Genomic DNA, 26,571 nt, shown 5'->3' on the forward strand with positions numbered 1-26,571 from the left:
TTGTGTATGTTATGTTATGTTATGTTATGTGTTTGTTAGTTTAGTTAAGTGATATAGACCCGAACCTATGCTCTAAGTGTGATAAGAATGTTATTTCTCCATAACCTGGAAATGAATTAATGAATTATTAAACAATCAACACTAAGTGTTCCCTGGACAACAGGTTATTTGATGGTAAGTGGGTATCTGAACGCTGCTGCCTGCCTGCTGTCTGACCTACGCTCGGAGCTTCGTGGAGTTTATCCTAAATCCTTCTCTTTATTCCTATTCACATAATATAACTTTCTTATTTTTCACTAGATTACTTAACCTATTGCATAGTATTACTAAACGGAACGATTTATTACTAGCAATCCACCAGTGTAATCACCTAGTGTTAGCCATAGCCCGCTAGCCTGCTAGCTACCGTCTACTTTCTTTTTTTTCCTCTAAACCAACCTTCCTTGTCGATTGAATGGCGGATTTATCCGATGTATGCTATTCTGATCTGTCCTCGCCAGATCGGGAAGCTGTGGAGACGTTGCTGCCCGGCATTCATCGATCCACCGCGAGGTACAGCGTCCCGCACATCACCCTTCCCCCAGGCACCGGCAAGCGACCGAGACATCCAGCCAGCGAGTCCTGTGTGCATTGCAGTTTTTCGGACGGCGTTCATCAAACACACGGTCAGTCATGTCCGACGATTATCATGTGTAGTAAATGCAACATGTACAGCTTAGCTCTTTCTGTCAGCAGTGAGACTTACACATGTGATAAATGCAGGGATATTGTCAGGCTGACAGAGAGAATCTCAGAATTAGAGACACGCATCCAAACTTTAATTGAGGATAGTGAGAATGAAAGGGCCTTAGATACTGCTTTGGATGCGACTAGCCTAGTAAACACTGCACATTCGGTTCCGGTTGTAGAAGCCACGCAGCAGGCTAACTGGGTGACTGTGAGGCGGCATAATGGCAAGAACAAACACCACTCTTCCGTTCCGATTAGAACATCAAGCAGGTTCTCCCCACTCAGTGACGCACCCACTGAGAATCCTGTTGAAAGTGCCCTAGTTATTGGCGATTCTATTACACAGAACGTGAAAATAGAGACACCAGCCACCATAGTCACATGTTTGCCTGGGGCCAGAGCACCTGACATCAAAGCAAATTTAAAAGTGCTGGCTAATGCTAAACGTAAATATTCTAAAATCATTATCCACGTCGGCACAAATGATGTTCGACTTCGCCAGTCGGAGATCACTAAAATTAACATTAAAGAGGTGTGTGAACTCGCAAATTCAATGTCAGCAAAAGTAATTTGTTCTGGCCCTCTTCCTGTTCGTCGGAGTGATGAGACAGTTAGCAGGTTATCATCACTCAATGGCTGGCTGTCTAAGTGGTGTGCGCAGAATAATATAGGTTTCTTAGACAATTGGAAAAGCTTTTGGGCCAGACCTGATCTGTTGAAAAGAGATGGTATTCATTCCTCCCGGGATGGTGCTGCTCTTCTATCTAGAAATTTGGCAAATAGTCTTAGAGCTGAAACATGACAAACCAGGGCCCAGATCAGGACGCAGACAAACTGGCTGAACCGACCGTCTGCTAGCCGCCTCACGTCACAAAACCTCAAATAAGTCACAGCACATAGAAACTCTTTCACCTAGATATTATCACATAGAGACTGTGTCTGTACCTCGAACTAGTAAATACAAAAAACTTCCGAAACCTTTTAAGGGTAAAAATGTAATTGATGTTCAAAAAATGAAAATCACAGATAAATCAGATAAACAAATGATAAAGCTTGGGTTACTGAATATTAGATCTATTTCTTCAAAAGCACTTATTGTAAATGAAATTATCACAGACAATAAACTAGACTTGCTGTGTTTGACAGAAACCTGGCTAAAACCAGACGATTACATTACTTTAAATGAATCTAGTCCTCAAGGTTATGATTATCGACACAATCCTCGACAGAAAGGCAAAGGGGGAGGTGTTGCTGTAATTTATAGTAATATATTCAGAATCACTCAAAAGAATTTCAAATATAATTCCTTTGAAGTGATGGTGCTTTATGTAACATTATGTAAGTTGACATTTGTGCTGGCTACGGTATACAGGCCACCAGGGCACCATACTGACTTTATCAAAGAATTTGCTGATTTTCTATCAGAGTTAGTACTGGCTGCGGATAAAGTCCTTGTTGTTGGTGATTTTAATATCCATGTAGATAATAATAAAGACGCATTTGGATTGTCATTTGCAGACATTTTAAACTCTATTGGAGTTAGACAACACGTGTCAGGACCCACTCATTGTCGTAATCATACCCTAGATCTAATACTGTCGCATGGAATTGATATTGATGCTGTTGAAATTCTACAGCAGAGTGATGATATATCAGATCATTATTTAGTCTCGTATATAATACAATTAACCAAGGCTACAAAACCACCACCCAGCCATAAATATTGTAGAACCATCACGTCTATGTCACAGACACGCCAGGCTCCACCTCACCACAGTACCCACGCACCCAATCACCAGCGTACTAATCACCGCCACCTGCATCTCATTCACTCTGCAATCACCAGCACTACAAAGCCACCACATTCACACACACTCACTGTCCGGTCTCGTTTGCACTACTTCACGTAAATGCTTACCTCAAGGACTCCCCATCGATATACCTACCTGCTCCAGCGATCTCCTTCATCTCCTTCGTCTCCTGGTCCCTTCGTGTGCTTACCCTTCTGTGTGTGTGAGTGTCTCCAACGTCTCCCTCCATCTCATCTCAGCTCCTGGATCCACATATCATACAAGGACAGTATTACTTTATATTCATCTCTCAAGAACCTGATAACAGCCATTATCACTCTGTTTTCCACCTATTGTTCAATAAAACTCACCTGGATTGCTTTTATCTCTGCCTCCGTGTCTATATCATAACAGTCTACCACTAAAGATTGCTTTATAAATAATCTCCCTGAGCAGTTTCATCGCCTTAGTATACCTGACAACTTAGAAGAACTCGATGCTGCAACAGAAACTATTGGCTCTCTCTTTTCCAGCACATTAGATGCAGTCGCTCCTTTACGTCTAAAGAAGATTAAGGAAACTAATCCAACGCCGTGGTATGATGAGCACACTCGGGCTCTAAAACGAGCTGTTAGAAAAGCTGAACGTAGTTGGAAGAAAACAAAACTAGAAGTTTTTCGCCTTTCGTGGAAAGAAAAAATGATTGAGTACAGAACGGCTATAAGAAATGCTAGATCTACTTATTTTTCAAATCTCTTAATAGAAAACAAACATAATCCTATGTATTTATTTGACACAGTGGCTAAATTAACTAGAAACAGAGATTCAATTGCTGACGTTTCCATAGAGCACAGCAGTAATGACTTTATGAACTTCTTTACTTGCAAGATTGACAATATTAGAGAGAAAATTAAAAACATGCAACCGTCTACAGTTTTGCTTCAGACAGTGCACTGTAGTGTCCCTGAGGTAAAACTAGAATCATTCGCCGCTATAGGAGAGGAAGAATTATCTAAACTTATCAAATCATCAAAATCAACAACATGTATGTTAGACCCAATGCCGACTAAACTACTGAAAGAAATGCTTCCAGAGGTCGTAAGTCCACTTAATTCATGTTTAACACTAGGATACGTGCCAAAAACCTTTAAGCAGGCTATTATTAAACCTCTTATTAAAAAACCTCAACTAGATCCGAGAGATTTAGTAAATTACAGGCCAATCTCGAATCTACCTTTTCTGTCAAAGATACTAGAAAAGGCAGTTTCAACACAACTGTGCTCCTTTTTAGAAAGGAATGGAATCTGTGAGGATTTCCAGTCAGGATTTAGACCATACCATAGTACTGAGACTGCTCTTGTTAGAGTTACAAACGATCTACTCTTATCATCTGTTCGTGGCTGTATTTCTCTATTAGTGTTATTAGATCTCAGTGCTGCTTTTGACACTATCGATCACAACATTCTTCTAAAAAGACTTGAAAACTATATTGGCATTAGTAGAATTGCTTTGGCATGGTTCAAATCTTACTTATCTGACGTTATCAGTCTGTCGTAGTTAATGAAGAGATGTTGTATCGATCACAGGTTCAATATGGAGTACCACAAGGCTCAGTACTAGGACCGTTGCTTTTCACTCTGTACATGCTGCCCTTAGGAGAGATAATTAGGAAGCATGGTATTAGTTTTCACTGCTACGCTGACGATACTCAGCTCTATATTTCCTCGCGCCCTGACGAAACCTACAAATTCACAAAACTAACAGAATGCATAGCTGACATTAAAAACTGGATGACAAGAAATTTCTTATTATTAAATTCAGAAAAAAACTGATATCCTAATCTTTGGACCAAAAACTACCTCACGAAAAAACCTTGAGTACTCTCTAACACTTGACGGGTGCTCCATTAAATCTTCGTCCTCAGTTAGGAACCTGGGTGTGCTCTTTGATACCAATCTTTCATTTGAAAGTCATGTTTCCAGTATCTGTAAAACCGCCTTCTTCCATCTAAAAAATATATCTAAATTACGACATATGCTCTCAATGACAAATGCGGAACAGTTGGTTCATGCATTCATGACCTCAAGACTAGATTACTGTAACGCTCTACTGGGTGGTTGTTCTGCTCGGCTTTTAAACAGACTACAGTTGGTCCAAAATGCGGCAGCTAGAGTTCTTACTAGAACCAGAAAGTATGACCATATTAGCCCAGTTCTGTCAACATTACATTGGCTCCCTATTAAACATCGTATAGATTTTAAAATCTTGCTGCTTACTTATAAAGCTCTAAATGGTTTAGCTCCCCAGTACCTAAGTGAGCTCTTAATGCATTATAGTCCTTCACGTTTATTGTGATCTCAGAATTCAGGCCAGTTGATAATACCCAGAATATCAAAATCAACTGAAGGCGGCAGATCCTTTTCCTATTTAGCACCTAAACTCTGGAACAATCTTCCTAGCATTGTTCGGGAAGCAGACACACTCTGTCAGTTTAAATCTAGACTAAAAACAGATCTCTTTGCTCTTGCATACACATAACACATTATCAATACATTAACATTTTTCAAATCCGTTAAAGAATTTTTACGCTGCAATAATTAGGTCGGCCGGAACCGAGAACATTTCCTATAACACTAGATATACCTGTACATCAGAATAAGAATGGCATCTATGCTAATATCTGTCTCTCTGCTTATGCTGAGGTTTGCCGGGTGCTGGATCCAGGCCGTATCCAGATCAGATGGAGAACCTATGTCTGGACCTGACTACAACGTAGCCCAGGAGACAATGGGCCTACAGATCCAGTCCTGGCTGCATCTATAATTCAGATTTTTAATCCCTGTATCCGCTTACATATATTTATATATAATCTATTTTTAATCTCTATAATAAAAATGTATAATTCAGATTTTGATCTCCATATCCATTTACATATATTATATATATCTTCCAAGGGTTTTTTTCCCTCCTAGGACTTTTTTCCCAGTGCTAGCACGCTGGGTTTTTCTCCTAGGGGTTTTTTTCCATCCCTGGGAGTCAGCCGACATTGGCTTAATGTAGCACCATCTTGTATATGTTACATATTACCACGCTTGTTTGTACAGCTTATTTTTAACCACTTCCCTTTTTTTCTGTGCTTCTAATATGTAAAGCTGCTTTGAAACAATTACCAATTGTAAAAGCGCTATATAAATAAATTTGACTTGACTTGACTTAATATTAAGATTAATGTAGCTATATCCAGTAAATCTGATTAACTGATTTACATATTCATAATTACTCATAATTAATAAATCAGATAGAGTTATGAATAATTATTAATATTTCCCCTTTGAGTTAATTCGCTACAGAGAATATCACCTCATCCTGAAGGCTGAGAAAAGCAGTTTCCATCAAGAATCCATCCATTTCCTCGGTTACCAGATCAGCAAGAAAGGCATCAAGATGGATGAGGGGAAGGTATCCACCATTAAATTTCCACTTTCATGAAAATTCTCCCACAATTCCTTGGCTTTGCAAACTTCTACCGTTGTTTCATCCATAATTACAGTACCATCACTGCTCCTCTTACCTCTCTGTAAAAGGGCAGGCCCAAATCTCTGTCCTGGACCACGCCATGCAAGAGCTCAAAACGGCTTTCACTTCTGCACCACTCTCCAGCTCCGCCTTGTCAAGAGGATCCCCTGGCTTCGCCTCCAGTTGCCAAGCCCATCACGTGAATTCTTTCCAAGTATTCCTTGGAAAGTATTCCTTTCCAAACCCTTTGTGGTCGAAGTTGATGCCTCAACTTCAGGAGTAGGCGCAGCATTGTCCCAGCAGCAGGAGAAGTCATCCAAACTCCTTCCTTGCACCGCCTTTTCCAAGAAACTCACTCTGGCGGAGCAAAATCTCCGTGAAGACAAGAGGACTGAATTCAAGACAGGCAAGATGGGCATTATTCTTCAAACATTTCCACTTTACCATCTCATATCGACCCGGGTCCACGAACGTTACAGGGTATGTTTTATCCCGTCTCCATACCCCAGAAGACAACATTAAACATCCAGAGCCAGTGTTTCCCTCCTCCCTTGTAATCAGTCCCATCCAGTGGAACATTGATGAACAAATAACTTAGTCCTCTGCCACAGATCTTGCTCCACTTTGGTGCCCTCCAGTGCACACCTATGTTCCCAGAGCTCAACGACTTCAGTTAATTCAATCCTCTCACTCCTCTTTGTGCACTGGCCACTCAGGGACCAGTCAAGTAATGTCACGGATATAGAATGGATATTTTAATGTATATGCCCTGTTGTAAGCTGAGTCCCAAGTACATCGGTCCCTTTCAGGTCGTAAAACAATCCCGTCACCTATGAGTTACAACACCCAGCACATTACAGAATTCACCCTGCCTTCCATGTTTCACCCCTCAAACCTCTAGTTCCACATGTTTCCAAAAGTAATTCCTAGTGTTTTGTGATTCTTATCTATGCTCCGCTCCAGTGCTGTTCAACTGATGTGTGCTGCTCTGCAGTCCTCTCCATCCATCCATTAATTCACCATCTGTAAGAAAGACATTCAAACCTCATCCTCTATATATATATATATATATATATATATATATATATATATATATATATATATATATATATATACACACATTTTGTTTTGCCCTTGTTCCATACATTTTAAAATAAAAAACCCTTCATAAAATATAAATTAATGCATTTTAAGAACATTTTTCATCATTTCCAAAAGTTAAATGAAGAAGCCTCGGGTTGAAGGAAATGCAAATTCACGCCCGTACAGTAGAGGGCGCAGCTCAAACAAACCTTTCAGATGTGCTGCTATTCTGGGGTGCATTTCCTAAAAGCATCATTAGCCAACTATGGTCGCAACAAAGAATTGTGTTGGTAACAACGGAATTGGTGAACATGGCTTTGGGAAATTCACCCCTGGATTTCTGAAGTATAGGATGCTGGAGAACAAAGTTCAACACTCTTTCTTCAGCAATGAAAACAAAAAATGAATCACAAATGTGAATGTGATGTTTGTCTAAAGTCATTTTTGCTTATTCGTATGTTTTATGTAAATGTTGCAGGTTTGCGTAATATTCTGAGTTTGCATTTCACTGTTTTTATTAATTTTGAGGAATACTGAATCTGTTTTTGTGCAAGTGAGGTGAGTAAATGCTCACATTCAGTCTAGAACTACAATAACCATCATGTTTACACAATGCACACAACACCTCTGCACTTACTCCTGATATCTCTCAACATGGGGACAGGTGTCAATTCATGTGAAAACAGTCAAGAAAACTTGCGTTTGAAAAAGTAACTTTTGTTGTAAAATTCATGCATTACTTTACTTGTTACTTGAAAACTAACAAAAACTAATTAAAACTAATCTGACTAAGTAACTCATGTTTCTTGTAATGCATTACCTACAACATTGGTGTTAATTTGTACATTATTCAAATGTGTTTAATGTAAAAAAAAATTAAAATTTCATTAAAACTAAAATATGCTTAAAAAAATCCTAAGCAAATGTTTTTTTGATTCCTCCAGTGAAACTGACATCATACCTGTGTAATTTCTGTCTCTAGAGAAATTCTTTGGAAATAACTAGAGGTTAGTTTAATGTTTTCTTTATCTAAATACAGTTCGCGAGCAGAGGGACTTATTAAATGTGTTAAACATGTTTGCAATATGTTCAGCTGTTTATCAGTTCATTCACACCCGTCCTCATTAAACTACAAAAGAATCACACTTTATTCTGATTTATCCCTACAGGAGTGAACATTCACCTGCAGCTCAGAGGGTCTGGAGTTGCATCATTCTGTGCTAATTAGAAAATGCAGTCAACAAACAAACAATATGTATTGTGAAGATGAGAAAAGCCTTATTTATAGAGTTAAAACAAACTAAATTAACATATGAATAAAAAAAATATTTTATAGCCTTTTAAAAAGCCTTTTAATATGGTGTTCCTGTTGTGTTTTTGTATAAAACATTTGTGTGTAGAATTAGACATAATGGTCAGGTCAAGAATTAGGCCCAGGATATATGGTTGATTTCTTTAAAAAAAAAAATAGAAATAAATAAATAAAAAATAATAGTCTTTTGCTCTGTTCCAAAACCTAGGTAGGAAACTAATTTATTTATTATTGATACTTTTCAGTGTTGAATGAACTGTAAAGGGCATTTCTCTCACTTCATCCAACATCCTGGCCCCTGGTTTCACAGACAAGGCTTGAGCCTAGTCCTAGACTAAAATACATGTTTGAGCTGTTTTAACTGAAAGTAACTTCTACTGGCATATCTTAAAATATGTCAGTGCCTTTGTTTTGGCTCAAGATGCACACCAGTAATGTCTTTTTCCTAAGACACGTTTATAAAAGCTACTCAAATGTCCTAATTAAATGAAAGCCTAATCCTGGCTTAATCTAAGCCCTGTCTGGATATATTTGATCAAGTTTATCGCAGTGCATTATGGGATTGAAAATTATCTTAATCTTGCATTTGTATCTTTGAGGTCCATGTTGAGTGCTTCAGCAAATTGCAACCCTTACCAGATATGGACCAATAAACTGGTAAATAAAGTGCAGGATGCATTAATTTGATATAAAAGTGACAGTAAAGATTTAGAATTTAACGAAATACTTATATTTCAAATGAATGCAAGATGAATAATTATTAAGATAAAATAATGCATAGTTCAAGTACTTAGCTGTTATTTGCTGCCTCATCATGTAGGAGGGTCAGAGAAGATGATTAAGAGTATTTAAGGGCCTCTCACTGTTAAAGTTACAAACTACCGACTAAGTTTTCTGAAACAGGCAGGATGGATTTATCATCACAAGAATATGATCCCACTGAGTTTTGTTTTCCTGCAGTGAACAACTCTTGTCTTAAAGGCACACATATTGTGTCCACTCAGACTGTGTTGTATTTCATATTGGTGTCGGCGATGACTTTGACCATTCTAGGAAATTCTGTGGTCATCATCTCCATAGCGCACTTCAAACAGCTCCAGACTCCCACTAACATCCTGGTGATGTCTCTGGCTCTCGCGGATCTTCTGCTTGGACTGGTGGTCATGCCTTTCAGTATGATCCGCTCTGTCGATGGCTGCTGGTACTATGGAGATGCCTTCTGTTTGCTCCACTCCACTTTTGACTTATTTCTTACATCTGTGTCTATTTTTCATCTAATTTTTATTGCTATTGATCGACATCAGGCTGTGTGTTATCCTCTTCAGTACCCTACGAGAATAACCATACCTATTGCATGGGTCATGGTGCTGATAAGTTGGAGCATGGCTGCGTTATATTCGTATGGATTAGTGTACTCAAAAGCTAATGTGGAAGGACTGGAGGAATTTATTGAATCCATATACTGTATGGGAAGTTGCACTCTGCTTTTCAATGCATTGTGGGGGGCTTTAGACACACTAATAGGGTTTTTTTTGCCCTGTTCTGTCATGGTTGGACTATATGCAAGAATTTTTGTGGTTGCAAAAAAGCATGCTAGAAAACTTGATGCAAACCAGCATGAAAATGAGAATGTGTTTAAAAGCTCTCGACGATCTGAGCGTAAAGCAGCAAAAACTCTCGGTGTGGTCATGGGTGCCTTTATTATTTGCTGGCTGCCTTTTTTTATTAACTCTATGATTGATCCCTACATCAACTTTTCTACCCCAGTTGCTCTTTTTGAAGTGTTTGTCTGGTTAGGTTACATTAACTCAACCATAAACCCCATCATATATGGCCTTTTCTACCCATGGTTTAGAAAAACCCTTTCTCTTATTTTAACAATGAGAATATTTGAACCAAACTCGTCAGATATCAGTGTTTTCACTGTTTGATTCCAATTCTGAATTCACCGTGCAGCACACTGATGCTTCCTTTTGCAGATCACATAAAGAATGGATGATATTAATTACACATTGCATCCTGAATTATGAATAACCTACTTGAATTCTGATTTGATGTTATGAACACTTTTTAAAAAAGTAGGTTTTAATCAAATTTCAGTTCAGATGCAAAAGTGGCATGCTTGTGTGCAGCTAAGGGCATATGTAGGAGATCTACTGTATAAAAGCCTTCCAAGAGATGGGCATCCCTTAGCGTCATTATTCATCTCAATGGCATATGCTCATGAAATACACCTTCTTGTTGCTGTTTTATATATATATATATATATATATATATATATATATATATATATATATATATATATATATATATATATATATATATATATAAAACAGCAACAAGAAAGTGTGTTCCTATACTTTACACAATATACTTTAAGAGGGTGGTTTATGAATTGGGCCCAAAGACATCTTTAATGGTCTGGGCAAGAACATAAAGCTCTTTTGCCTTCTTGTGCATTCACCAGTCATGTCTATTAAAAATTGGGTAATATGTTATGGTCCGTGGCGCTGCATTTTGATTCATATGCTTTATCTGTCTTTTGGGGATGCCACTAAACAGATCAGTACCATAATTAATTCTACTAGTAACAAATGGATGGATTTTCAGCTTTGCCATGGGATAAAATGGCATAGCTTTCATTTATTATTTACACTATTTAATTTAAGTTATTGTTGTTAACTACAATAGGCAGCAAGGGGTGCTCATCCTGTGGTCTGTGTGGGTCCTATACTGTAACAAGCACCGTCCTTCAGATGAGAAGTTAAACCGAGGTCCCTCTCTGTGGTCATTAAAAATCCCTTGGCACGTCTTGTAAAGAGTAGGGGTATAACCCCAGTGTCCTGGCCAACTTCCCTCCATTAGCCCTTACCAGTCATGGCCTCCTATTGTAATCCTTTGAATTTGCTTTATCAATCTCTCTCTCTCTTGTCTCCACCTATAGCTGGTGTGTGGTGAGCGCACTGGCACCACTGTACTGTGGCTGCTGTCACATCATCCAAGTGGATGCTGCACACTGGTGTTTGAGGAGAGACCCCTGATATGAATGTAAAGCGCTTTGGGATACAGTATTACATAAGAAAAGCGCTGTATAAATGCCTCATTCATTCACTCATACTGATGACGTGTTTACTGGCACAAGGGCGGGACATCCTGTCACTCACATTTGATCCACCAATAGAAAACCACAACCATCCAATCAATTCCTGATGGACAAATCAAGTCCCGCCAAACAGTTTTTCTTGTTTGAAATAAAGAAGAAAAGATTATTGCAACTTCCATTTCATGCAGACTTATGTGAAAATATGAAAATAAAAACTAATTTAAAAATGTAATAATGTGATGATGTGGGAGGGTCAGAGAAGAGCATGAAAAATATTTTAAGGCCTAACCCGTCCAGCTAAAGCAGAATAAAGAGTCATGTTTTCATAGACAAAGAAGAAGAAAACATGCAGTGAACAACTCTTGTCTTAAAGGCACACATCTTGTGTCCACTCAGACTGTGTTGTATCTCATATTGGTGTCGGCGATGACTGTGACTATTCTAGGAAATTTGGTGGTCATCATCTCCATAGCACACTTCAACAGCTCCAGACACCCACTAAGATCCTGGTGATGTCTCTGGCTCTCGCGGATCTTCTGCTTGGACTGGTGGTCATGCCTTTCAGTATGATCCGTTCTGTCGATGGCTGCTGGTACTATGGAGATGCCTTCTGTTTGCTCCACTCCACTTTTGACTTATTTCTTACAGCTGTGTCTATTGCGCATCTTGTTTGTATTGCAATTGACCGACATCAGGCTGTGTGTTATCCTCTTCAGTACCCTACAAGAATAACCATACCTGTTGCATGGGTCATGGTGCTGATAAGTTGGACCTTGGTTGCAGCCTATTCATATGGTATAGTGTACTCAAAAGCTAATGTGGAAGGACTGGAGAAATATATTGAATCAATATACTGTATGGGAAGTTGCACTTTGCTTTTCAATGCATTGTGGGGGGCTATAGACACATTAATAGGTTTTTTCTTGCCTTGTATCATGGTTGGACTTTATGCAAGAATTTTTGTGGTTGCAAAAAAGCATGCTAGAAAACGTCTCGGTTACAAAGGTAACCCTCGTTCCCTGAAGCCGAACCAAGCAGGCGGCAGCACAGCAGGACAACAACTGTGGCGACGGGACGTACGTCTCCGTTCCCTCCTTCAGGGAACGAGGGTTACCTTTGTAACCGAGACGTTCCCATTCAGTCGGTCACGTTCGACGTACGTCGGACAGACCGACGAATAGGAATCCCTACCAAAGCGCCACAGGAGCTGCCCTCCTCCAGCGCTCTGTTGTAAGCCACCTGAACCCCCTTGCCTGCGGACGGTGGGACAGGGCTAACACACAGAGAGGGTCGATCACTGTTGTTCCAAAACCCATTCAGTGAGACTATTGGATAACGCTGGGAAAGCGTAACCTTCGTTTGAAGGAACGCTGCGGAAGCCACATCCTTCCCCGAAGGAGTTATGTGGAGAAGTACATATGGACTAACCCTGTAGGGCTGTGCTACATATGGAAGAACTGGGGTGACTCCAACTCGATAGAGATGGGTTCTCCCAGAGGGAAAGACACGGGCTTCGTTTAAGAGCAGCCGTGGAAAAGCCATATGGGATCCCCGTAGGGTCACACATATGGAACCCAGCCTAAATCCGGTTCTCAAGGATACAACGGAGTATAGGCCTGGCGCCAGATGCTCCGCCACGTCGGCTGCCGAAGGGTAACCGGAGGACTCAACAGGGTCTGCCCGTAGGGACTCTCTGGAGAATAGAACGCGCATGTAACGCAGCAAGCCGACACTAAGCCGGGGCCTCTCCGTGCCTCTGACCTGAGGCGAGAACACGGGAGGAGACCGGCTCGACACGAAGGCTATAGTATCTAGCGAACGTGTTAGGTGTCGCCCAGCCCGCAGCTCTACAAATGTCTGTAGCGAGGCGCCACGAGCCAGCGCCCAGGAGGATGCCACACCTCTCGTGGAGTGAGCATGCAACCTGAGCGGGCAGGGCACGCCCTGAGCTAGGTAAGCCAGGGCGATGGCATCCACTATCCAGTGGGCCATCCTCTGCTTGGAGACAGCCTTTCCCTTCTGCTGGCCTCCGTAACAGACAAAGAGCTGGTCTGAGGTCCTGAAGCTTCGAGTTCTGTCTATGTACAGTCGCAAGGCGCGAACTGGACAGAGCAAAGCCAGGGCTGGGTCTGCCTCCTCCGAGGGCAGCGCTTGCAGGCTCACTACCTGGTCCCTGAAGGGAGTGGTAGGAACCCTGGGCACATAGCCAGGCCGGGGTCTTAGTACCACATGGCTATCACCCGGCCCGAACTGTAGGCACGATTCGTCGACCGAAAATGACTGCAGGTCCCCTACCCTCTTGACGGAGGCCAATGCCACCAGCAGCAAAGTCTTCATAGACAGAATCTTTAAGTCTGCTGACAGCAAAGGCTCAAAGGGAGCAATCTGAAGTGCTCTGAGCACCAGAGTAAGGTCCCAATAGGGTATGGAGGGGGGACGAGGAGGATTTAACCGTCTCGCCCCCCTAAGGAACCTGACGACCAGGTCGTGCTGACCAACAGATTTGCCATCTATGTGGTCGTGGTAAGCGGAGATAGCAGCAGAATGGACTTTGAGGGTGGAGGGGGACAGCCTACGCTCCAACCCCTGCTGCAAGAAGGAAAGCACGACACCGATCGAGCATCTTCGGGGGTCTTCCCGGCGAGAAGAGCACCACTCGACGAACAGGTTCCACTTCGAGGCGTAAGCACGTCTCGTAGACAGTGCGCGAGCCGAAGTGATGGTGTTAAGTACCTCGGGGGTAAGTCACCTAGAACCTCCGCGTCCCGTCCAGGGACCAGACATGGAGTTTCCAGAGGTCTGGACGCGGGTGCCAAAGAGTGCCCCGTCTCTGAGAAAGAAGGTCGTTCCTCAGAGGAATGGGCCAGGGAGGGGCTGTCGCGAGGAGTGAGAGTTCTGGGAACCAGGTCCGGTTGGGCCAGTAAGGCGCAATCAGCAAGACCTGCTCCTCGTCCTCCCTGACTTTGCACAGAGTCTGTGCAAGTAGGCTCACTGGGGGAAACGCATATTTGCGCAGGCCCCGGGGCCAGCTGTGTGCCAGTGCGTCTGTCCCGAGTGTTCCCCCGGTCAGAGAGTAAAACAACTGGCAGTGGGAGGTTTCTGGTGAGGCAAACAGGTCTACCTGAGCCTCTCCGAACTCTCTCCAGATCAGCTGAACCACCTGGGGGTGGAGTCGCCATTCTCCTGGCAGCGCAGCTCGTGATAGCTCGTCGGCCACACGGTTGAGCACACCGGGGACATGAATGGCGCGAAGCGACCTCAGAAACTTCCGACTCCACAGGAGGAGATGGCGGGCGAGTTGTGACATGCGACGGGAGCGTAGACCACCTTGATGGTTGATGTACGCAACGGTCGCAGTGTTGTCCGTACGGACCAGTACATGCTTGCCCCGTAGCAGGCCTTTGAGGCGGCTCAGAGCAAGGCGTACTGCCAGCAACTCGAGGCAGTTGATGTGCCAATGCAGATGGGGTCCCGTCCAAACCCCTGACACTGCATGCCCGTTGTACGTGGCACCCCAGCCGGTGGCAGAAGCATCTGTGAACACCACAGCATGCCGGGACACCTGTTCTAAGGGCACTCCTGCCCGAAGAAACAAGGGGTCCGACCACGGACTGAAGGTTCGGCGGCACTCCTGAGTGATTGACACCCGGAACGTGCTATGCTGCCACGCCCATCTCGGGACTCGGCCGTGAAGCCAGTGCTGAAGCGGTCTCATATGAAGCAGACCGAGCGGTGTTACAGCCGCAGCAGCCGCCATATGCCCCAGGAGCCTCTGAAAGAATTTCAGTGGGACCGCTGTCCTGCCGTTGAACGTATTCAGGCAGTTCAACACTGACCGAGCACGTTCCTCTGTGAGGCGTGCTATCTGCTCGACCGAATCCAACTCCATACCGAGAAAAGAGATCCTCTGCACCGGGGCGAGTTTGCTCTTTTCCCAGTTGACCTGAAGCCCCAACTGGCTGAGGTGTCTGAGCACCAAATCCCTGTGTTCGCACAACTAATCCCGGGACTGTGCTAAAATGAGCCAGTCGTCGAGATAGTTGAGAATGCGAACACCCTGTTCTCTCATGGGAACAAGGGCTCCCTCCACGACCTTCGTGAAGACGCGGGGAGTAAGGGCCAGCCCGAAGGGTAGGACTCTGTACTGATATGCCCGACCTTCGAACGCGAACCGCAGGAAAGGCCTGTGTCGCGGAAGGATCGAGACATGAAAGTACGCGTCCTTCAGGTCGATCGCTGCAAACCAATCCCGGGGACGGACGCATTCGAAAATGCGTTTCTGCGTGAGCATCTTGAACGGTAGCTTGTGAAGGCTCCGATTCAAGACGCGCAGATCCAGGATCGGTCGTAACCCGCCGCTTTTCTTGGGTACAATGAAGTAGGGACTGTAGAACCCTGACCTCATATCGGCTGGAGGGACCGGCTGTATCGCATCCTTCGCCAGTAGGACTGCGATCTCCGCACGCAAGACAGGGGCATCGACATCTTTCACTACAGTGAAGTGGACACCCCTGAACCTGGGGGGACGCCGGGCGAACTGAATCGCATAGCCGAGCCTGATGGTCCGAATGAGCCAGCGGGACGGACTGGTGAGCGCTAACCAGGCCCCCAGAGACCGTACCAGCGGGACCAGAGGAACCACAGGCGCACCCGCAGCGGGGCAGCGAGGTGGAACGCAGGGACGCGGCCCGGGGGGCTCTCTCTGCGAGGCGGCCCGACGCGGCGTCACAGTGTGCTGTGCAACACTTACCTGCTTCCACGGGTGGACAGAGGGAGCAGTCGAGGCTTTGACTGCCTGCTGCTCGCTGCTGTCCGCTGGCGAGAGAAGAGGGGGATGAGAGTGGTGAGGTTCTTGCCCTCCCACTGCTCTCCGAGCCCTCTTCGGACCCGGAGATAGAGGAAACTGCTCTTTTATTGAGAATTTGGGTACCGCTGGCTGTTGGGCCAGCGGCGGAACAAAAACAAAAGGAAACAAAAGATTTTCCACCCGGCCCTCCTCCGGGGGAAGGAGCGGTGCGGTCACCACCTCCTGTAGAGCAGTCCTCTCCATCTCCGGGTCGCCCGTCCTAGGGCCGCTTGGACTTGGCCTAGCCACCCTTCTTCTTGGGGGGTGGCGGGACGGGCTGGGCGCCCCGACCGCGACCGGCTCCACGGCGCCGCTTAGCCGGAGGCTGCTGCTGCTGGGGCGCGGGAGCGGGGGCGGCCGCAGGGGGGCGCCCTCGGCGACGAGCAGTCTGAGGTGCTGCGGGCGGTGGTGGAGCAGCAGCTGACCGCCTCGGCAGGATATGACTGATGGCCTCAGACTGCTTTTGTACAGTCGAGAACTGTTGGGCAAAGTTCTCGACCGCGTCGCCGAAGAGGCCGGTCTGGGACACGGGGGAATTAAGAAACCTGACCTTGTCGGTATCCCTCATGTCCGCGAGACACAGCCAGAGATGGCGCTCCTGGACCACAAGTGTGGACATCGCACGACCCACTGACCGCGCCGTAACCTTCGTCGCACGAAGCGCGAGGTCCGTCGCGGCACGAAGTTCCTGAAGAACTTGTGGGTCATGACCACCCTTGTGCAGATCCCTCAGTGCCTTGGCCTGATGGACCTGCAACAACGCCATAGCGTGTAGGGCAGAGGCAGCTTCCCCACAGGCCTGGTAAGCCTTGCCGGTAAGATCCGACGAGTGCTTACAGGCCCGGGAAGGGAGAGACGGCTCCCCCCGCCAGGTGGAGTTAGGGCACAGTTGCATAGCAACTCCCCCGTTCTTCAAACACGCGCTCCCCCGGCAGCTCTACTGGCTGCGGAGTGCAGGAGGGATGAGGGTTCCTAGGGGGTTGGTTCCCCGAAGGAAGCGCGCTCACCGTGATCCTCAGGTCACCAGTGCCGCTGCCCGAAGCAACCCTCTGAGGAGGATTGGAACGAGGCAACGGCACCGCGACTCCGCCCCTTTGCAGGAACTGGAGTCTAGACCGCAACTCCGCGACGGTCATCATCCCACAATGGGTACATGACTCGTCCACAAACGCCGCCTCAGCGTGCCTTAAGCCCAAGCACGCGATACAGCGTTGGTGACCATCCCGGGGCGCCAGGTAACGACCGCATCCAGCAGCACACAAGTAGAACGACATCTTTAAAAAGACGCGAACTACTCGTGTAAGCTCTTTCAAGGACTGACTCTTTTAGGTGCTGAAGCACGCAGGGGAATAGCCGCTGCAGCACAGACAGGGAATGTGCAGCCTGTCGTGTGCACTCTCTTTGCAGACGCTGCTCTTACCAGCTGTGAGAACAGCTTTTTAGCGCTCTTAAAGCGCACCGTCACCAGCCGTGAAAACGGCCTTCACGCTGATACACAGCTTAATTTGCTCAAATAAAAAAAGGCAAAACACAAAGCAAAGAAGAAAAAATCGGCCCCGCTGCTGTGCTGTTCCTCCTGCACCGGACGAGAAGAGCAGTCAGAGAGAGAGCTGGCTCGTTGAAGTCCGTTCTTCAAACACTCGCTCGTAGAAACCACCGTGTTTGCAGTAGTTCGGCTCCGAAGCGAAAAGCTGAAGATGCAACGCACCTGCTGCTCATTATATACCCGCGCTGCGAGGTGAGCAGCTGATGCAGATGATTGCATGCCAATGTGCATTGGCTCGTTTAGTTACACTCGAAGTAGATTGGCTTCTCTGGCGAGATTCCTATTCGTCGGTCTGTCCGACGTACGTCGAACGTGACCGACTGAATGGGAACTTGATGATGCAAACCAGCAGGAAAATGAGAACGTGTTTAAAAGCTCTCGACGATCTGAGCGTAAAGCAGCAAAAACTCTCGGTGTAGTCATGGGTGCCTTTATTATTTGCTGGCTGCCGTTTTTTGTTAACTCTATGATTGATCCCTACATCAACTTTTCCACCCCAATTGCTCTTTTTGAAGTGTTTGTCTGGTTAGGCTACATTAACTCAACCATAAACCCCATCATATATGGTCTTTTCTACCCATGGTTTCGAAAATCTCTCATTATAACAATGAGAATATTTGAACCAAACTCATCTGACATCAATGTTTTCACTGTTTGATTCCATTTCTGAATTCACCGTGCAGCACACTGATGCTTCCTATAGCAAATCATATAAAGAACATTGTAAAATCAGATGTTTAATCTGTGCTAAATTAAAGGGTGACCTAAAATCAGATCTCTGGCACACTTACAGTACATTATGGATGACATTAATTGCACATTGCATCCCAAATTATGAAAAACCTAATTGAATTCTGATTTGATGTTTCGAGCATTTTTAAAATTTAACCAGTTTTCAGTTCACATTCAAAAGTGGCATGCTTTATGGCATATTTCTTCAGTAGGTTTCAGTATTTTTTAACCCAAGGAGATCTAGCTTTTATTAATCTCAGTGGCATTTGCTCTGCTGGCCAGAAATATGATCATCTTGTTGCCATTTTTTCAAATTAATACTGAAGATGTATTGTACCGTATATTGTTTGTATATTCTTATATATATATTAAAGGATGGGGGGGCATCCTTTATAGCATAAAGCTCTTTGCCTTCTTGTGCCGTTCACCAGTGTGTCTATTAAAAATGGGTGATGTGTCATGATCTGTGGTGTTGCATTTTGATTCATAGGAATTATTTGTCTTTTGGGGAGGCCACTAAACAGGGGTGCATTTCCCAAAGCGACTATGGTCGCAAGTTCCGTCATTACCAATAGATTTCAATGGGACTTACGACTGTTCTCCAATGATGCTTTCGGGAAATGCACCCCAGGTCTGTACCATACTTAATTCTACTAGTAACAAACAGATGGATTCCCAGCTTTGCCATGGGAAAAATGGCATAGCTTTCATTTATACTATCATTTACACTATTTAATTTAAGATGGCTTATTATAGTTAACTAAAACACTAAAACTAAAATCTTAAAGTAACATTTTTACTACTTGAATTAAAATAAATTTAAGTGAAATAAAATATAAAAACTTAAACTTAGTTGCCAAGGCAACATTTCTGATGTTCATTTAGTTTAACTTAATATATTAAAAAAAACTAAAACTGAAACTGAAATAATACAAATTATAGACATTTAAAAATGGACAATGAACAATTCTATTTTTTTATGGAATATTGCAGTATTTATTATAAATAATTTATCCGTGCACATTAGTGTGGCCCTTATTGGGGGGTGATTTAGTAACGTATGCAAAATTTCATCCAGATAATTTGTCATTTAAGGTATGCTCAAAGCATGCATCTTTTTATCAACAGGTACTTGATATCTGATTGGTGATATTAGTGAAAGTTTCGTTCACTGTTAAAATTTTGTCTGTTTTTGATATCAGATGGCCACTTTGTGTAACCAGGATGAAGTATACTAGCTTAAAAGCAAGAAGGAGTCTTTATCTCAATTTTACATGGGGGCAGTCATGGCCTAATTCCAGCACTGGAAGGAAATGACTGAGGTGCGCTTGAGCAAGGCACCTAACCCTAATCGCTCCCCAAGTACCACAGCATAATAGCTGCCCACTGCTCAGGGTGTGTGTGTCCACGGTTTCCAGTGAGCAGTGAACACACACACTCACACACACTAACTTGGATTACAGAGGACAAATAATAACTTGGATGGGTTAAATACAGAGGACAAATTCCGAGTATGGGTTACCATACTTGACCTTCACATGTCACTTTCCCCTTTCATTGTCAATGTTTTTCGAGAATATCTGCACCGAATGGGAAAAAAGTGTATAGTAAAGCATGAAGCATCAGTGCAGACCATGAAGGAGGTCCAAGACTTTTGGGAAAAGGCCTGCATTCCCAATCGGCAGCATTAAAGGTGATAAAGAGGATTTTTTTGTCGACTGAGAATCCAAAGACTCTTACTGAGTTTTTGAAATGAGCGCATGCGTAAGAACAGCCCCCCTCCTTCACAGCTAATTTCAAAGGAACGCCTCCTAAAAATCGTGCACGAGTATTGGAACACGAGTGTTTACCACCGGCATTCGCTGTGTTGTGTTTTTTGGATTCATTATGTTGGACTCACTGCAGGTAACTCATAATCTGCACTTGTTATTCCTGTCTCCTGACAAAAACATTGCATGCGGCGCCTGTGGAGTGTAGAAAGTTACTGGAGCGCGCAGCCGTGCTCGTCTCTCACAAGGAACGTAATGGCAGTGATTGACAAGCCAGAGGGCCAATCGTTTAAACGATTGGCTGATGTTTTTAAGGCCCTACCTCGTGCACAGACGATGTATATTAATATTATTACTTTCAGTGCACCTAATAAATAGTCTTTTATCAGTTAGTTTTATCAGTTAGTTAGACAGTTTCAAGTAATATTGCAAAAATGTATAAAACAAAACATCCTCTTTAGCACCTTTAACATTTTAAAACTAACAACACTGTTAGTTTTATAAATCTCTCCAACAGTGTGTAATGTTAGCTTTTAATGTTAATTGTTTACCACAAGACCAGTATTATGCACTAACAAAGTAAATAAGGTCAATTTTGATTTCATGTGTACTTTAAGCTCTTTTGCCTTCATGTGCAGGTAACCAATGATGTCTATTAAAAATGGGGAGGCATGTTATGATCCGTGGTGCTGCATTTTGATTCATAGGATTTATTTGTCTTTTGGAGAGGCCAAAAGGCCAAACAGATCAGTACCATAATTAATTCTGGTACTAACAAATGGATGGATTTTCAGCTTTGCCATGGGATAAAATGGCATAGCTTTCATTTATTCTGTCATTTACACTATTTAATTTAAATTTAAGGATTTTTATAGTTAACTAAAACACACAGACATGGCTAAGACTAAACCAGGATTAGACCTTCGTTCAATTAGGGCATTTAAGTAGCTTTTATAAATGTGCTGTACATCTTGAGACAAAACAATGCTACTGACATATTTTAAGAATATGGATGTTGCAGTTTTTTATATAAATGATTTTTCCTTCCACATTTTTTTCCAATGCCCACATAATCTTTAATCAAAATAACTTATTCTCTTCTCTGATGACGCGTTACTGGCGTGAGGGTGGGACAACCTGTCACTCACATGTGATCCACCAATAGAAAGCCACAACCATTCAATCAATTTCCGATGGAAAAAATCAAGTCCCGCTGTACATTTTTCTTGTTTGAGATAAGGAAGAAAAGAAAATTGCAACTTTCATTTCATACCGACCTTTAATTTAAATGAAAAAGGAAAATTAGAAAATAAAAACTAATTCAAAATATTAATAAAAACTACAACATTATCTCAATGACAAAAAAAAACATTGATTAAAACTATACTTTTACATGTATAAACAATAGACAAACAGAATTTTTTGTTTTGAAAAAGATTTTTCTGTATATTTAATTTTAACTCTTCATTTTTAATGAGTGCTTGATTGTCATTTGCTACCCTGTGATGATGTGGGAGGGTCAGAGAAGACCATGAAGAATATTTAAAAGCCTAACCCATCCAGCTAAAGCAGAATAAAGAGTCATGTTTTCGTAGACAAAGAAGAAGAAAACATGACAGGCAAGATGGATTTATCATCACAAGAATATGATTCCATTGAGTTTTGTTTTCCTGCAGTGAACAACTCTTGTCTTAAAGGCACACATCTTGTGTCCACTCAGACTGTGTTGTATCTCATATTGGTATCAGCGATGACTGTGACTATTCTAGGAAATTCTGTGGTCATCATCTCCATAGCACACTTCAAACAGCTCCAGACTCCCACTAACATCCTGGTGATGTCTCTGGCTCTCACGGATCTTCTGCTTGGACTGGTGGTCATGCCTTTCAGTATGATCCGTTCTGTCAGTGGCTGCTGGTACTATGGAGATGCCTTCTGTTTGCTCCACTCCACTTTTGACTTATTTCTCACATCTGTGTCTATTTTGCATCTTGTTTGTATTGCTGTTGATCGACATCAGGCTGTGTGTTATCCTCTTCAATACCCTACAAGAATAACCATACCTGTTGCATGGGTCATGGTGCTGATAAGTTGGACCTTGGTTGCAGCCTATTCATATGGTTTACTGTATTCAAAGGCTAATGTGGAAGGACTGGAGGAATATATCAAATCAAGATACTGTATAGGAAGTTGCAGTCTGCTTTTCAGTAAATTGTGGTCTGTTTTAGACACATTATTAACATTTTTCTTGCCTTGTTCTGTCATGGTTGGACTATATGTGAGGATTTTTGTAGTTGCAAAAAAACATGTAAGAACAATCAGTGAGGCAAACCATAATGAAAATGTGAATGTTTTTAAAAGCTCTCGACGATCTGAGCGCAAAGCAGCAAAAACTCTTGGTGTGGTTGTGGGTGCCTTTATTTTTTGCTGGCTGCCTTTTTTTATTAACTCTATAATGGATCCCTACATCAACTTTTCTACCCCAGCTGCTCTTTTTGAAGTGTTTGTCTGGTTAGGTTACATTAACTCAACCATAAACCCCATCATTTATGGCTTTTTCTACCCATGGTTTAGAAAAACCCTTTCTCTCATTATAACAATGAGAATATTTGAACCAAACTCGTCTGACATCACTGTTCTCACGGTTTGACTTTATTTCATTGTGATCTGACCTCACATAAATAAACAACAGTGTAAAATCCCATGTGTTTTATCTATGAAAAAGATCAAAACAGTGGCCTATATGAAAATTAAACTTTTTCAACAAAAAAAGCAAAAGCAGTCCATCTTAGTTCAACAAGTTGTGAGGCAGACATGACTGTATTTTAAACATAAATATACATAAATACCAGGTCTAAAAAACTGCCAGCTCATTTTGTAGGACTGTATGAGCAAAAATGAGGGAATCCTCGCACACTTATAAACAATATGTGCATAGAATGCTGCAGTAATGACGTATTTTTGTATCTTGAGTTTGCATCACCTTGGTTCCCTCACCAAATAGGTTTTTTTCCATTGGCTGTTGCAGAAAATAAGCTCTGGCTTACAAAAGTTTATAATTTTCATATGTGTTGTTCATCATAATAATCTTCACAAATTAACCTAACTTTTATACATTTTGAAGTGTAAAGGCAGACAGCAGAAGTTGGCCTACCTAAATGTAGGCTATAAACGAACTACACCACGGTCGCATGACTTCAGCATCACTAAGCTTCCGACAACTCTTTCAGTCTTTGTTTAAGAAACATTTTCCCTGAAAGTTCAAGTTATAATAGTTTGCAAGGGCACGATTATAAACACAACAAGGCTATAAAAGTGGAGTTGTGAGTAGATAAGTTTTCCTGTTCGGCCTGATGATGTTTAATATTCCTGACAACCTCTGTAGTCCCATTTAGACACTTGTTAGCAACCACCTTTTACAGGACAAGTAACAGCTTTAAAACACACACACACACACACACACACACAATAGGGTATTACTGATGTATTTTAATAAAACATGAAAAAATTATCTTGAGTTAGCCAAAGACCTTATTTCAAGCACTTAACCAAAAACCCATTAAAAAAAAAACAAAAAACACTGACTTCATGACAATGGAACCGGTAGTGCTAAAATGCCAACTTGTTTCTGAGTGTTGGCCCACAAAAATGTCATCACCACTCTTTTATGTATGACATAAAATACACATTGCATCCTGAATAATGAAAAAAAAAACTACACTTTAATACATGAATGAACATCAGAGGCAATGTTGAAAGATACAGTAGGCTACAGCTTGCCGAATTGTATCATATAATTTCATATATTTACTCAAGCAATGTTTAGACTGTGGAAAGACATAAATAAAACAGCTTGTAAACATGTCATGCAGTTACGTTTACCTCAGAAAAGCCACTCATTGTCCATAGCTTGATAGGCAGCTAAATGAAGTAACTCCAGAGAGGAGCTTTTTGCTAAATATATGCACTATAGGGCTATTACATATTAAATATATCTTTATTTAACCTGTTATTTCATATTTAATATATGTTTGAGTAAATGTGTGTATGAGCCACTGTTTAAATGTTTAAATTTAAAAAAATAAAAACAAATGAGAGTAGAAACAAAAATATTTCATTAAAAACATTATTATAATATCTTATGTGCAATTTATATGTTTGTATACAAAATTAGATGTCACTTTCAACCATTATTAGTAATGTAGCAACTGACAGGGTTCTGTCTATAGTTTACACAAGTTAAGAGATTTGACAAGTACTGTACCTGAAATATTTCCAAAGGAATTTATATCAAATCAAACTGTTTGGAATTTGAATAAATCCCAAGCTTGTGGATTAAAATTTTATTGAATCCTGGAATTGTCAATACTTGCCCCAAACCATATTCATCTCAATGGCAATAATTTGGCTGACCAGAAGTAGCCTACATGTGTCACGTACTGGCTAGAGCAAGCGGAGCAGTAGACCACCACAACAGAGCAGGCGGATACCATGGCAAAACTGAAACAGAGCATAGAGAGATTATTTATGGCCTCAACGGCCGTAACAGGGAGCTCAGAGAGTTCAAAATCGGCCTCCGTGGCCGTGACTGGGCAGACATAGGGTTCAAGAATGGCCTCCTTAGCCTATACTGGACAGGCAGAGAGTTTATAGATGGCTTTCTTGGTCATGACACAGCAGGCTGAGAATTAATAGATGGCCTCGCTGGCCATAACAGGGCAGGTAGAGAGTTCAGATTTGCATTTCTTGGCTGTGACTGGACAGACAGAAAGTTCATAATCGGCCTCCTTGGCCATGACAGGGCACACAGAGATAACAGTGAGCACATGTAAAACAGACAGTTCACAAGCGTACACAGGTGCCTCTGGAAGAGCTGTATTCATCAACGCCGCCGCGGGAGGAGCTGTAGCAGTAGCCAGCTCCACCAGACTGAGACCACTGGACTTGGGATCACTGGACTCGACCCAATTGCCGCTCGTACCTCTAAGGGTGGATCCATCTCACTGGATATCAGACTCTTTCATCCTTGAACTGATCCAGTGATCGAGGGGATTTGTGGCAGACCATGGTGTGGTGGCCATGATGTGACGAGACTCTGGCGGCCAATTCACGAGTTCACACTTACAAATAATCAGATAGAAAAATGTATGCGTAGCATGTGTAGTATGCATATTAGGCGTGCTGTCCGAGCTTGGTATTTTGGCCCTAACCCAGATTACTCCCCCCATTCTGGTTAGTATTCTGGAAAGTAACCAGTGCAGGTGTGAGGAGACGGGGTGATGGAGGGATGCTGTCAAACTGTCGAGGAATATGGGTGAGTCGACCGTGTCTTATCGTGCTGATTGGGTAGATATGTTGGTTACTGATTGCTGACAGCTGGCCGAGATGACGCGATGATTAGTCAGATTATTTGAACGTTGCTCCTCCCGAATTTTGTTAATAAAACATCATGATGTGATGAGACGAGACTCTGGCGGCCATGATGTGACAAGACAAGACTCTGGTGTGGCAGCCATGACGTGACAAGACTCTGGTGTGGCGACCATAATATAACGAGACTCTGGCGTTGTGGCCATGGTGTGACAAGATGAGACTCTGGTGTGGCAGCCATTATGTGACAAACTCTGGTACAGCGGCCATGTCATGACGAGACTCTGGTGTGGGGGCCATGATGTGACAAGACTCTGGCATGGCAGGCATGACGTGACAAGACGAGACTCTGGTGTGGCGGCCATGACTTGACAAAACAAGACTCTGGCGTGGCGGATGTGATGAGACGAAACTCTGGCTTGGCGACCATGACGTGATGAGACTCTGGCGTGGCAGCCATGACGTAATGAGACTCTGGCTTGGCGACCATGACGTGATGAGACTAGACTCTGGCGTGGCAGCCATGATGTGATGAGACTCTGGCGTGGCAGCCATGACGTAATGAGACTCTGGCTTGGCGACCATGACGTGATGAGACTAGACTCTGGCGTGGCAGCCATGATGTGATGAGACTCTGGCGTGGCAGCCATGACGTAATGAGACTCTGGCTTGGCGACCATGACGTGATGAGACTAGACTCTGGCGTGGCAGCCATGACGTAATGAGACTCTGGCTTGGCGACCATGACGTGATGAGACTCTGGCGTGGCGGCCAT

The 26,571-nt window shown here is 43.1% G+C and overlaps 2 protein-coding genes and 1 pseudogene across 2 annotated transcripts; all 3 read left to right on the top strand.

Moving 5' to 3' along the window:
- Positions 1 to 9,338: 9,338 nt before the first annotated feature.
- LOC137018579 (trace amine-associated receptor 13c-like) lies at positions 9,339 to 10,361 on the top strand. The gene has a single exon (XM_067383249.1). It carries the CDS (start codon positions 9,339 to 9,341, stop codon positions 10,359 to 10,361), a length of 1,023 nt encoding a protein of 340 aa, XP_067239350.1.
- Positions 10,362 to 11,775: 1,414 nt separating this feature from the next.
- LOC137018961 (trace amine-associated receptor 13c-like) lies at positions 11,776 to 18,583 on the top strand (annotated as a pseudogene).
- A 3,467-nt stretch (positions 18,584 to 22,050) lies between these two features.
- LOC137018580 (trace amine-associated receptor 13c-like) lies at positions 22,051 to 23,076 on the top strand. Its single transcript, XM_067383250.1, has one exon. It carries the CDS (start codon positions 22,051 to 22,053, stop codon positions 23,074 to 23,076), a length of 1,026 nt encoding a protein of 341 aa, XP_067239351.1.
- The last annotated feature ends 3,495 nt before the right edge of the window (positions 23,077 to 26,571 follow it).

Source organism: Chanodichthys erythropterus, chromosome 4 (assembly GCF_024489055.1).
Source record: "Chanodichthys erythropterus isolate Z2021 chromosome 4, ASM2448905v1, whole genome shotgun sequence".
NCBI lineage: Eukaryota > Metazoa > Chordata > Actinopteri > Cypriniformes > Xenocyprididae > Chanodichthys > Chanodichthys erythropterus.